This window comes from Alligator mississippiensis, chromosome 5 (genome assembly GCF_030867095.1).
Source record: "Alligator mississippiensis isolate rAllMis1 chromosome 5, rAllMis1, whole genome shotgun sequence".
Lineage (NCBI taxonomy): Eukaryota > Metazoa > Chordata > Crocodylia > Alligatoridae > Alligator > Alligator mississippiensis.
Genome location: NC_081828.1, coordinates 68,603,760 through 68,617,748, shown reverse-complemented (window position 1 = coordinate 68,617,748; position 13,989 = coordinate 68,603,760). Strand labels below are relative to the sequence as shown.

Genomic DNA, 13,989 nt, shown 5'->3' with positions numbered 1-13,989 from the left:
TCAGAAGGATAAAGTTTAATTTGTTAAAAAAGTGTTATAAAATGTTTCTTTTCCACTATTCACTCTTCCATCTACTTTTTCTGTGTAGCCACTGAAAAAGGGAGAAAGCAGGATGGGGAGCTGGGATTTGGGGGGGAGGAGGGGAAGAGGAGAGGAAAGCCAAACAATGGAAACAAATACTACATTTCTGTTATCTCAAAAAGTTTTAAGGAATTTTGCAAAAGTTCCTCATTTTCTAAATAGATACATTTTGGACAAAGGCCTTTTTAAATTGAAAAACGTTGACAAACTGCTTATTAGGAAACTGTATTTGGGCCTCATTTTTAAATTAGGAAGCAATATTTAAATTATTTTTCATATATTATGCATACTATACAATACATACATGAAACAAAACTGAGTAAAATTTTAACACCACCACAGTGTAAATCACAGGTCCCAGTGCCAAGACCATGTGATACATGCAAGTGGCACATGCTTCTTAACTTTCTTCTGCAGTCCCTAACAGATCTGCCAAGACAGATTTGACAAATTAAAAAAGTTGTTTGAGATGATTGCTCACTCTGCAGGCGCAGAGTTTTATCCTGGCCTGTAGTTACTTGTTTAAATTTGTTCACTCCCCTCAAGATCTTTTCCTTATGTATCACACCCACTAATTAAAGTTCCTTGGGTCACATTCTGTCTGCAGTTATGTCTACAGGATTTATGCAGGTGTAAATATAATTGGAAGTTAGGGTTTGTCCAAATTGGGAAAATTACAGGTAATGATCTCAGCATAAATTTACCTGTTTCAGATAAGTCTTTATTTAAGAAAAAAGTCTGTTTATAATATATAAGGCGGAAGAAGAAGAAAAGGAGTAGGAGGAGAAGGAAAAGGAGGAATCCTGCCCAAGCTGAGCTTTGCAGTAGTAGGCAACCAATGATCCTCTAAATCATGGTATACACACAAGAGGTTTAGTCAGATGCCTGATGAAATTTTTGTTAATTACAAATAAATATGCTCATAATTCACACAGAGAATATGTCATTTTTCCACAGTCTCTTTTCAAGCCATGAGAATTCACTGGCAGATTAAATCTGTGAACATTCTGGCAACAGGAACATGATGGGGTTTCCACAGCATAATTAGCATAATACAAAAAATGATTAAAATAGTTACCTTGGGGATGTACAACAACACGGGGCTGTACAAATGATGGCTTCACCACTTCAAACCACCAGAATAGCTCTGCCATAAACACCAAGTAATTACTCTACAAGGAATTAAAGACACTGAATGAAAAACCCTGACCATCTTAATTCTAACTAAAAAATGAACTAGCTGCATAACATTCAGAAAGGTCATGCATTTCCCTCAGTTTTCATTACATTACATGGTCTTGCCATGCTTTACAGAACTCTGAAGTACTTGAATGGCTGTACATGTAGATCATGCCATGTGTTTGTGGCACTGCAAATTTCCCAGATTCTTAGGCTAGGGACAGATATTCAAGAAGCCTGAGCCTGAATTGAGTCAATCTTTGCAGGTTAGTCTAAACTGGCTAGGCTGAACCAGTTTGTAACTGGACAGACATTCTCTCTGGACTGAAGACATTCAGGCACATGCCTGCTTTGGCTCAGGCTAGAAGCCCGGAGTGCTAGAGCAGCCCTCCCTTCCATTCCAGAGTGCTGAGCTGAGGGGTGTGTGGCCAGGCATGGACAGGATCTCTGATTGGGGAGGACTGCCTGCGCCATCCCAGGCTTTTCTCCGCTGGCTGTTCAAGGGGCAGGAATATTTCCAAACCCCAGCCCCCTGCTAGCACTCTGAGGCAACTTGGGTGTGCAGTGCATGCATTTGTTGATGATACAGAGCTTTTTAATCTCTCTCTCCCTGCTTCTTTATATTGTTTGCAACTAACTGAGCAAGCCAGCAGGGGGCTAGTAACAGTGTTTACCACCTCATCAGCAAAACAACAGCCTTTCTCCATTAGTTCAAACCCTTCTTAAACAGCTTATCAGCTGACCTGTTGATTAGCTCCAAAAAGCCCTAAGCAGTCACTGTTCTGTCTGCCTGTCTCAGTGAAATTGGAGACATGCACACATAGACACCTCTCAGCATTAGCTAGCATACCACATGCTTAGGGTCCATGGGGCTGGGGCCTATGCTGTGGGAGATGGGAGGGAGGGGGGATTCCTACTTAAGCAGCATAGGGGTGGGGGCAGGGGGAAGCCAGGCAGACTCTGCTGTGTCTGCAGTCTCTGATGGAGCTGCAGCCAGGAAGCAGAGGGGAGGCGCTAGCTCTACTGTGGAGCAGAGAGCCCTGCTTAGCCCAGAGAGCATGCCAGGATGGTGGGGGAGTCTGGTTTATCTTAAACAAGCAAGGGGTCTGGGACAGACATTGCATAAACTGGTTTGACCCAAATCAGTTAACTCTGATATTACATTCAACCATGTTTGTCTCAAACTGGTTTCAGCCATTTTCAAACTGGTTTATATACACTGAACATCTGTTCTGTTACAGGTTTAAACCAGCTTCTGATCACTTAAACTGGTTTGTGTAATGTCTGTCCCTAGCCCTAATGTTTCAAATGAATTCCTGTCCATCCCCTAAGTGGGCATTCCTCATCATCTGGGTTCTCACCTTGAGACCACGACAGACTATTCTGCAAAAGAGATGAGCATTCGTATCTGCAGCTAAAGTCAAGGGGAGCTTTGCTGTGAACGTATACTGCTATATAATGCTAAATGCTCTGTTAAAACCATGTCCTATGTGTTGCAACTAAGCAACTGACAGTGGTGAATACTTTTGAACCGACTCCCTCTGTGCCTTGGTTCTCTATTTCTAATATAGGCTAACAATATCATCTTGTCATCTCATATTCTGAAGATTAATTACTGGCTAGGAAACACTGAGGTACCTTAACTATAATAATAAAAGTCCATGAAAAAAGAACAATATTGTACAAAAGCAGCATTTAAACAACATGAATAAATAAGCTCACTCTAATAAGAATATCAAAAAACCTGCTGCTCATTGACCAAGCAGTTTCTATTCTGTCTGCTGAGTGAGGAAGCAATTCTGAGGAAAAGACATCCTGTAACAGTGTAATTCAAATTTGTATCTCTGTGCATACACAAAAGGAGCCCAAACTAAGATTTCACCAGCAGCTTGAGCTCTGGCAAACATTTGCTTTTTAGTTTTTTACTTTGCAGCCATAATAAAACTTCTTATAATATAGTTTGTATAAATGTATAACGAAGACGCAAGGAGGCATGCATACATTATAAAGACTGAAAGCACAAACTATAAAAACATCTGTTTCCACATTACAATAATAAATCATAATTAGAAAAAAATTCTATAAATCAGGCTCTGTTTAAAGGCACTTCTGTGTAATTTTGGCAACAATAAGGTTGCCAAAATTATAATGATCTGCAATTTTTTAAAAAGAAAGTATCTAGTTAAAGAGAAAAGAAAATCCCTTGTCTAGTATTCTCATCACTAAATTACAAGTTTAGGTTAAAATCTGAAATTATTTGAAATATCAGATTTGTTTTTAACCGCTAGTGGTATTTGAGATGTACATTTCATTCATTTTGGACAATAAAAGCAAGGTTTGGTAGTTGTAAACTAGCATACAGCTTCAATTAATAAATTATTGTTAAAATACAAAATCAAGCATTTTATTTGCTTTTTTAAAAAAGTCAAAACATTTTTATTAATATTCGGTTTTGCAAACCCCTTTTATATGCAATAAAACCTGTAATTTGATACCCATCTGTTAAATTTTTTAATCTTTGAGAATTAAACTGACTCGGAATAAACTAAATCTCCCAACGAAAAGGCAGATTGTTTTAAGTTAACACCTTCAAGAAAGTTTAATCAATGAGCCAAGGAGCAGTGCCTCTAATAAGCTTCTAATGACCCAAGAAAGGGAGCGCTGTTTTTCAGTATACAGTTTTAATTAAGTACATAAAATACTACTTAGTAAAAGGCAGAGTTCTCATTTTTCTCTAGTACAAGCAGTGCCGTAAGAGAAAGATGTCCATGAAATGCATTTGTACCACTAGCTGAGGGGCACTAAAAGCTAGGGCCATTTCTTAATTCTGAACCCCTTGTTAAGTGTGTCCACATGGATGCATCTCGATGCTTGTGCAGGTTAGGAAGAAGAGTGACCATGCCTGGACCTCCACAGAACATGTGGAAGGAAACAGCAGTTCTTATTCTCAGAAGTCCTCAATACCAGAAAAAGAAAAGGGAGCAATATGGATTGTGTTGGGGCAGAATCTAAATCGGGACTTGACTCTTGAGGACATTTAATATAAAAGGTGCTGTTCGGGAGGTCACTGGATCAGGATGGGAGGAAAGAAAGGGCTGATTTCATCACTGGGAATTCCAGCACTGTGGTGGAGGGGGAGCTGAACTGGCATTTGTATTCCCACTATACGCTGTTTGGGATGAGATCACAATTCTATCAGAATTTTCATGTAGCTTAAAGGTAGAGACCTACCTAATTTGTGGGGGCTGTCCCCGATTTCATGAGCAGAATGTGGGCCTGGGCAGCCATTTCATGGGTGAAGTGTGGCAGGCCTCCCATGTCTCTGATTGGCTACAGGGCCACAGCTAAAGGTGACCCCAACCCTCACCTTTGATTGGCTTCAGGGGCTACCTTTTATGTGGGCCCAACCCTCACTACTGATTGGCTGCAAAGGCTGTCAAGGAGCCCCACCCCTCACTGCCAATTGGTGGAGGGACAGGGCCACATGACAGGCATCCCTTGCAGTCAATCAGTGGCTGGGGGTGGGAGGGGGGAGGGAATGGTAGCCACCTTGCCTGCAGCCCTTCAAGTGGGAAGCCCCCTTGTCTCCACTTTCCTGCCCCGCTGGGCTGCTGCAGCCCACTAAGGATTGCTGGCTAAGGAGCCAGTGTTTTCTTTTCCATAATTTTTTTCCCCCATGGATTTCATGGGCATTGCCTGGATTTCACAGGCAATGCTGGATTTTGCAGAATCCATGAAATCGTGAATTTTGTGGTTGCCTATAAGGATACTGACAAAATCAGTAGGCCCATAATTTGACCTGTCTTATAAACTTCCTTGTATTTTTTTTCTACAGGCTACAGTATTAACATATTTACACAAGTGATACAATATTTAAGAACAAAAACAAAAAACAGAACTAAGGCATTAAGGCCAGTAGCCATGAGCAACTCTAGAGTAACACAATAGGGTACGTTAGGGGAAAAAATGTACGTTCCCAGTCTTCCAAGAGGTTAAAGTTGTTAAAAAGGTAGAAATTTAAGACAAAATAATAATTTTGAAATGCCTGTAATAAAATGTCTATGTTCTCCTTTTAATTACAGTTTGAGGAATGAGTATAAATTTACCCATGCACCATGTATAAAACTGCCATGCTCTCGGGAGTACACAGGATACAGCTATGTATGATTCACATTTAACCATAAGCATAAGGAGATTTTGCACATAAAGCCCCAAAAACAATGAGTTTTAGACCCTGGCTGTTATACCAACAAATATTGTATATAAAATTACTGTAATTTTTTTTCCTTCAGACAACTTTAAAAACACCAACTATTACAAATAGCTTTAGAGAGTAAATCAAAGCTACAACTGGTCATAGATATTAAAGAGAATAAGATGGGGTTCTACAAACATGGCAGGTAATCAAGACAGATTAGAAAGATGGTGGGTCTTTGGCTCACTGGAGAGAATGTGCATCATGCAATGCTTAATGTTTGCACTTTGTTTCAGTTTCTACAACCCCTCCGCCTCCCCGCCCCTGACCAAAAGGCAAACAACAATAAAAAAACAACTGGCAATAAGATGACTAGCAGAATTTATATAAATGTGGTGAAGGGATACAGTTCATTAAAAGTAAAGAGTGTCAGACTTTTGCCAATTTGAATGAACATGTCTTCAACTAATAGATGTGTGTTTGATTGAATAGCTGAAAAAGTGTAACAATGGAATGAATATCAGAATAGCAGAAGATTTTTAACAGGGAACAGGTCTTCTCTCAGGGAACTCTTCTGGGTACACTTTGGCTTAATATTTTTGTTAATAACATACATGCAGAAACAGAGTTGGGAGCCCAGGAAGGGTGGCTGTGCCTTAAGGAAATGATCCTTTGGGCACAGAGGGAGACGATTCCAATGTGGGGAAAAAGGGGGAAAGGGGCCAAGAGGCTTCCTTGGCTGACCAGGGAAATCCAGAGCAGTCTACGGGCTAAAAGGGGGGCATATAAAAAGTGGAAACGGGGAGAGATTACTAAAGAGGAGTATACCTCCTCTGCTCGCGCTTGTAGGGAGGCAGTTAGACAGGCCAAAGATACCATGGAGCTGAGGATCCCAAGTTAAGGATAATAAAAACTTTTTTTTAGATATATAGGGAGTAAAAGGAAGGCCCAGGGTGGAATAGGACCCCTACTAAATGGGCATAAGCAATTGGTGACGGACGGGGGGGGACAAGGCCGAACTCCTCAATGAGTTCTTTGCCTCAGTTTTCCTAAGCGAGGGGCAAGACACGGCTCTTACTGGGATTGTAGAGAGGCAGCAGCAGGGCGCCAGACTACCAAGCGTAGACCCTGAGATGGTGCAGAGGCACTTGGAGGAACTGGATGCGTTTAAGTCAGCAGGCCTGGATGAGCTCCATCCGAGGGTACTGAAGGCACTGGCTGACGTCACTGCACAGCCACTGGCGGGAATATTTGAACACTCGTGGTGCATGGGCTAGGTCCCGGAGGACTGGAAAAGGGCCAATGTGGTCCCCATTTTCAAGAAGGGGAGGAAGGAGGGCCCAGGCAACTATAGGCCACTCAGTCTCACCTCTATCCTAGACAGTCTTTGAAAAAATTATCAAGGCTCACATTTGTGTGAGCACGGCAGGACAAATTATGCTGAGAGGAAACCAGCATGGGTTTGTAGCAGGTAGATCATGCTGGACTAATCTAGTCTCTTTTCATGACCAGGTTACAAAACACCTGGATGCAGGAGTAGGGGTTGACGTCGTTTACTTAGACTTCAGGAAGGCCTTCGATACGGTATCCCACCCCATACTGGTGAACAAGTTAAGAGGCTGTGACTTGGATGACTACACAGTCCGATGGGTGGCAAATTGGCTAGAGGGTCGTACCCAGAGAGTTGTAGTGGATGGGTCGGTATCGACCTGGAAGGGTGTGGGCAGTTGGGTGCCACAGGGCTTGGTCCTTGGACCGATACTCTTCAATATCTTCATCAGCAACTTGGACAAGGGAGTGAAGTGTACTCTGTCCATGTTTGCAGATGACACAAAACTGTGGGGAGAAGTGGACATGCCGGAGGGCAGGGAACAACTACAAGCAGACCTGGACAGGTTGGACATATGGGCAGAAAACAACAGAATGCAATTCAACAAGGAGAAATGCAAAGTGCTGCACCTAGGGAGGAAAAATGTCCAGCATACCTACTGCCTAGGAAATGACCTGCTTGGAGGCACAGAAGCGGAAAGGGATCTTGGAGTCCTAGCGGACTACAAGATGAACGTGAGTCCGCAGTGTGACAAAGCCATCAGAAAAGCTAATGGCACTTTATCGTGCATCAGCAGATGCATGATGAACAGATCCAAGGAGGTGATACTTCCCCTCTATCGGGCGCTGGTCAGACCGCAGTTGGAATACTGCGTGCAATTTTGGGCGCCGCACTTCAAGAGGGATGTGGATAACCTGGAGAGGGTCCAGAGAAGGGCCACTTGTATGGTTAAGGGCTTGCAGGCCAAGCCCTATGAGGAGAGACTGGGGCACCTGGACCTCTTCAGCCTCCTCAAGAGAAGGTTGAGAGGCGACCTTGTGGCTGCCTATAAGTTCATCATGGGGGCACAGAAGGGAATTGGTGAGGCTTTACTCACCAAGGCGCCCCTGGGGGTTACAAGAAATAACGGCCATAAGCTAGCAGAGAGCAGATTTAGACTGGACATTAGGAAGAACTTCTTCACAGTTAGAGTGGCCAAAGTCTGGAATGGGCTCCCAAGGGAGGTGGTGCTCTCCCTTACCCTGGGGGTCTTCAAGAGGAGGTTAGATAGGCATCTAGCTGGGGTCATCTAAACCCAGCACTCTTTCCTGCCTACGCAGGGGGTCGGACTTGATGATCTATTGAGGTCCCTTCCGACCCTAACATCTATGAATCTATGAATACATTATACTGATCAAACTTGCAGATGACACAGTGGCAAGGGCTGCAAACATTTTGGAGGACAGGATTAAAAACCAAAGGGATTTGTATAAATTGGAGAACTGGCCTATGGACAATAAATGGGGAGAAATGCACAGTGGGAGCAATTGGATTGGTAGTAATAGGATTTGGGGGTATGACTGATTACAAACTCAGTAGCAATGTGATGCCATCCAAAAAAAGCAAAGACAAATCTGAGTTGCATTAACAGAAGGACTGTATGAAGTTGGCAGTTGTTTAGACTCAGCTAGACTCCTGAGTCTAGTTTTGGGGACCATATTTTAAGAAGGATACAAAGGAAGTGGAAAGATTCCAGACCAAATGAACAAAAGATAAAGGGGCTGAAATGCAAGCCACAAAAAAAAAAAAAAAAAAACCAACCAAAAAACCCTCCAAAACACTGAAGGAACACGCTTTGGAGAATATGAGATTAAGGGAAGTCATGAAAGCAATTACAAAACAGCTAATTAAAATTAAATTGCAGGGACAATTTTCCTAATTGTTAGGACATTAAGACAGAACAAGCTGATTTTGAAGAAGAGAATAGGCATTTGTCTGGGATGGCATCAGAAGAGTGAATTCTGCATCTGAAGAAGAGCTGGAAATCCAACTTCCAACCTATGTATTTATTATTTTTGTCAGATTGAGTGATTTAGTTAAGTCACATGGATGAGGGGAGTCAAAGAAAAACAGCCAATGAAGATAATACTATATTCTGTTTAAGACTTCTGTCTCAGGGATGTGTACATATTGCACAATGATTACAAACATTTAAGTAAAGGTGAGAGCATCTTAAAGAAAACATTTCAAAGACATAGAACAGCATTTGGATAGAATCTCAGCAGTCCACAGGCAAATCTGAAAAGACTAGTATCTTCAATTAATTTTTCACTTTTGAACTGGCTTCATGGTTGTAAGCATCAGAGCTCTAGTCTCATGTAATAACCCTAACATCCCCTTAGTGTTTAGTGAATGATGAGGAGACTACCAGAAGTAATCTGGCATAGAATGGGAATGAAAGCATATATAGCTATTTGAGCCCCAGGCAGAATATGGTGGTAAGCCATATTTGATAAACAGCCTAGTTTTTGTACAGTATAAAACAGTCTACCCATGTAGTACTTCATTCAGAAAACACCATAAATGAAGTCTTACTTTCCAAACTACACAACAAAATATGACTTTTGATGCTGACTGAATTCACATTAAAATAAGCACCAAGTTCCAACTCTCTCAGATACAGTTTAATAATGGCAAACCAAACTATTATCTGAAGCATACATAGAAAAATATATTTAATGGCACAATCAGACTATTTAAATTTATTTTAAGGTATAAAATATCAGTCCCCAACACAGCTCTGATCCACACACAAAGTCTCTGTCCCAACTTCAGTGGTTGAAGTCCCACCTGGATTAGTTGGTTTGCCTGAGGGAAGGGGCCAATGCCCATATGTTACTTTCACTCAGACTAGCAAACCCACCCACTTTGCATTAAGGATGAAGTGACAAATCGTTCAAGGGCTGATAATCTTCCAATATTTTCCCAATTGTCCCAATGTGTCCAGAAAAATAAACAATTTCTCCTACCATTCTCTGAAAATTGAGTGCTTCTCTTTCTTTAGTGCTAAAGCCCGCAAGTCCCTCTAAGTCCTAGCCACAAACATATGAAGGTACAGTATCACTGAAGATGCAATAACTCAAGTCTGGCTGTGTAGCATGACCATTTAAAACTGGACACATCAAGGTACACAAATCTCAGTGCCAAAGACCCAAAATATAGGCTTTTCCATATAGGAAGGTTCAGAAAAGTTAGTCCAAATTAAAAGTGCATTACCATAGCGTGGGCACTAGCTTAGAATTAAAGTAGCCTTAATCAATGCAATCAAGGACTAACTCTTGTACACACAAGTCCTTGCACTGCAAACTGATCATATGCCTCGCCACAAAATAAAAAGATCAGCCAGATGTTGCTTCAGTTTTTCAATAGCAGCTATAATAGCCCTTGGGCAAAAAAATGCAGGCCTTCACATTCAAAACTGTAGTAATTAAATGAGTGATACCTTATAATGAAATTTTTTCCATTCAAGAAAATTACTTTGGTTTAGCAGACCATCTTTAAGAGCAACACACACGGCAAAAGAAACAAATATTTCAGAATATTTTCAGAATAAATATTATCTTCTTAATATGATCATTGTTATACAGGCAGTCCTTGACTTAAAACGTTTATAAACTGACACCCTGTTTCAACTTTATGATGTCAGTTTTGACTTTACAACACTTGATCTGCTGCAACGCCATGCCAGCAAACAAATTTACTGCGTCGCTCATCTCTCTGGAGAACATTTGTCCAAACTTCCTTGGACACTTTCTTTAAGAAAGCAGACAAGACTCCAGAAAAACCTGCAGCCAAGACTCCTAAGAAGACTCCAGACAAGAAGCCTTCAAAAAGTCCAACCAAGAGCCTTTCAAAACATCCCGTAAAGTCACCTCAAAGAAGTCCTTCCAAATATATATGATTGCTATTTACAATATAAATATATTAACATAGTTATATTACTCATCTATAATTGATCGAGTACAAAATTCTGGGGTATTTTTGGTGAAAACAGAGTATCGGGCCTTCGTTCAGGAACCAATCCCCCATTTATAACCTTGTTTCTTATGAGAAAATTGGTTCTAAGGTACAACGTTTCGACTTAAGATGTGGTTTTCAGGAACCAATTGTGTTGTAAGTCTGCCTGTACAAGGGATACGAAATCCCAGATTCCTTACTTTTAGATTAGCATTTTATAATGCCGATGTTTACAGTAAACTAAAACAGTGGTTCTTTCTAGATTCAGGACATCGCTCAATGTTTTTTGAATTTGATGCCAACCCCAGGTGAGAACCGCTGTTGTGCTAATGTTCCAGCAGGTAAAATGGTTAGTGCACAGCTCACCTGGGAAGGGCTGCAGCACACACTGGCTGTCCTGCTTGTTTTATACTTATCATATAACCCTAATGCAGTAGGAGCACACGCTCATGCTGCAGTCCTTTCTGGTCTGGCGGTACAAGAGGCACACAGGGCACTTTCACCTGGCTGTGGCAACAGAGGTGGTGCCATTACTTTCTTATATTTTATCTATCCATCCATCTATCTAATCACTGGGTTATAAGTGCAGCTCTTACCAAAGCCACTGTTTAGTGCAGCTCCGGAATCAAGAGGATGAATGGTGTTGCTGTTGGCCCCCCTCTTTTCCCCTACTTCTGAATTCATCAGTGGTGACATTCAGCCTGAGTTCCATTGCTGTACTGACAAGCCAGTGAACTTTAAGAGCTTACTGTGCACGTGCTGCACAGCCAAATAGCAGTGTGGCTGCACCTTGTTGGATTTGCCTATATATACAGGTGAGCCCTTACTCAAGGATTTGTATATTATCTCTGTAAATCTTTTCCATTAATCTATGACTAATAAAATGTAGCAAGATTGGAGTGTTATTGGAGATGTGATGATCCAGGGAATATGCAACAGAGATGGTAGACAAGCTTCCAAGCACATAGGAAGACTTTCTACAAGCTTGTCTAGAATCGCTCCCACTTGTATAGCTGATTCAGTAAAAGATAATATTAAAAATGTAGTCTGTTTTTGTAGTCTTGACTAAGAAGAATTTATCACTGAAGTCAATGGGAACTGATACCTACCCAGCCTTTTTGAAAAAGAGATCACTTATTTATATGCTTATGAATTAAATTTAGAAGCCTGATTTCAGACAAGTGTTTTTAAAAAAATGGAAGGAAATGAATATTAAGGAATTAGAAGAAACGACTGGTGTGTCATATTTTTTTGTGACAATTGTGATATTACAAAAGTTTGGTTATATACTTGAGTATGTAGTTTTCCATCCATGAATGAGAATGTTTCTGATAGGACAAATTGTTAAACCTTCTCTATCATACAGCAGAAGTGATGCATTTCACCAAGACATTAAACCTCATAGAGCTTGGCTTTATTACGGTACCTCTGCCTGTTATTCAGGAAAGGGCCTAAGACGGTGAGCTTTCCACATCAATTAAATGAGTAACTGCAGAAACTGCAGAAGTAAATGCAGCTTCAGAACTACAGTAACAGGTGTGGTGTGATGAGATGCTGTATTTTAGAGAATGAACTACTGGTAGAACTCCAATATCAAACCCTATATCTAACCACTGAGGACAGGAAAGATCTCTGTATCTCTATATTTTATTTTCACTAACCCATGGCTTTGACTGCTTGTTGATTTATTATTGTCACCTACAGTTTAATATACAAGTAATTCAGAAATATGACAGAATTTTAATGGTAATCTCTGACTATATTTCAGAATGGTTAAAAAAGAGATTGCCATTAGATGGCAGACTTGTAGCTCTAAATAGCCAGGTCTCTAGAAGTAGGTCTCCTTTTATAAATACCTTTACTTCGATTACTTCTTTTCCCTTCATATTTCCTCACTATCTAAAGCTACAAAATAACTTGATGAAATAAAATGAGTTTTGTATTGTACAATGGAAAATCCTATAATTCAGATATAGGAGTCTGAAAGGAAAGGAAAGGAAAAAGCATCTAGAAAATAATTATAGGCATTTTTTGCTTTATTGAGAAGCTAACCTGCTGTCTTATGTGGTTCAGCAGAGTTTACATTCAAGACGCACACAAAGGGAAATAAACAATTCCCCATATCAACACAGTTTTAGGATTAAGACTAACTTCAAACATTCAATGCACTTAAGGAAAAATTGCAAATAGCCTAGAAACCATTTGACTGATTCTGGTAGTGTTAGAATGATGTAGCTGTGATGGTCCAGGAAATATGAGAAGTAAAGATTTTTTGTAAGTGATATTTTTTATTGGACCAACTGCATGGTCGTGACAGACTTAGACAACCTTTCGAATGCAATGCATTCTTCTTCAGGGACCTGGACCGTGACCTTCGAATGTACTGCATTTGAAATCTTGTTTAAGTCTAACTGAACCATACAGTTGGTGCAATAAAAAGATAGAACAACAAAATTAGTCATGGATTTTTGTGGCTTTATAATACATCTCAGACATGTTAATAATTTATTAATTTTAAGATAGTGTTTTAAAAAATTAAAGGCTCATAGAATAAAATATTAACAAAACCAACATAATTAATTTATAATGAACCTTTTGTTCAATCTGTGCTTAAGGGGAGAAAGAAGCCTGCTACAAATGCAGTGTTTCAAAATTTATTTGTGTAAAATACGTGGTAATATTCATTTTGCGATTAAAAGATCTCTATCAATGGCTGCCTCAAACTCAAGTCTAGTTAAAAGACGCATCATAAACTGGGAATAGAGGGAAAAACATAGCATGTTTCAAAACTGTGAAGAAACACAAATTACGTTTTTAATTATGTACCGTGGGCTTAGACTACCTGATCTATTCACCTTGATCCACAGCTGCTGTCCCATGGGCATCAGAGGAACAACACTGCACAAAGCTGGTAGATAAAATGAGGCCTTTATGTAACAATGCCGCCTTTACATTTAATTTCCCTTAGAAACCTTTTTCCTGATAGAACATGATTTTTGAACCACTGAGTTAAACACAATGCTAACAAGAATTTTTACTAGTCTGTCAGCAAATGCAGTTACCAAGATTGTCATAGTTTGCAAAGTTAACATTTTGTTAGCAAAATTATTGTCAGCAAATGCAGTGTACAAATGCAGTGTTCAAATGCAATAAACTTCTGTAACATAAACAAGTCTTTAGATATTAAGTTACTGTTGAATTCAGTATT

General features: G+C 40.2%; 1 protein-coding gene across 4 annotated transcripts in view; it reads right to left on the bottom strand.

The window, feature by feature from the left end:
* CAMSAP2 (calmodulin regulated spectrin associated protein family member 2) overlaps positions 1–13,989 on the bottom strand; it is a 205,368-nt gene that overhangs the window by 29,674 nt on the left and 161,705 nt on the right. For all 4 annotated transcript variants that reach the window (XM_019479352.2, XM_019479353.2, XM_019479354.2 and 1 more), the window contains one exon: positions 1,160–1,253. In XM_019479352.2, the coding sequence (XP_019334897.1) occupies positions 1,160–1,253 (94 nt within the window). The remainder of the gene's footprint in view (positions 1–1,159; positions 1,254–13,989) is intronic.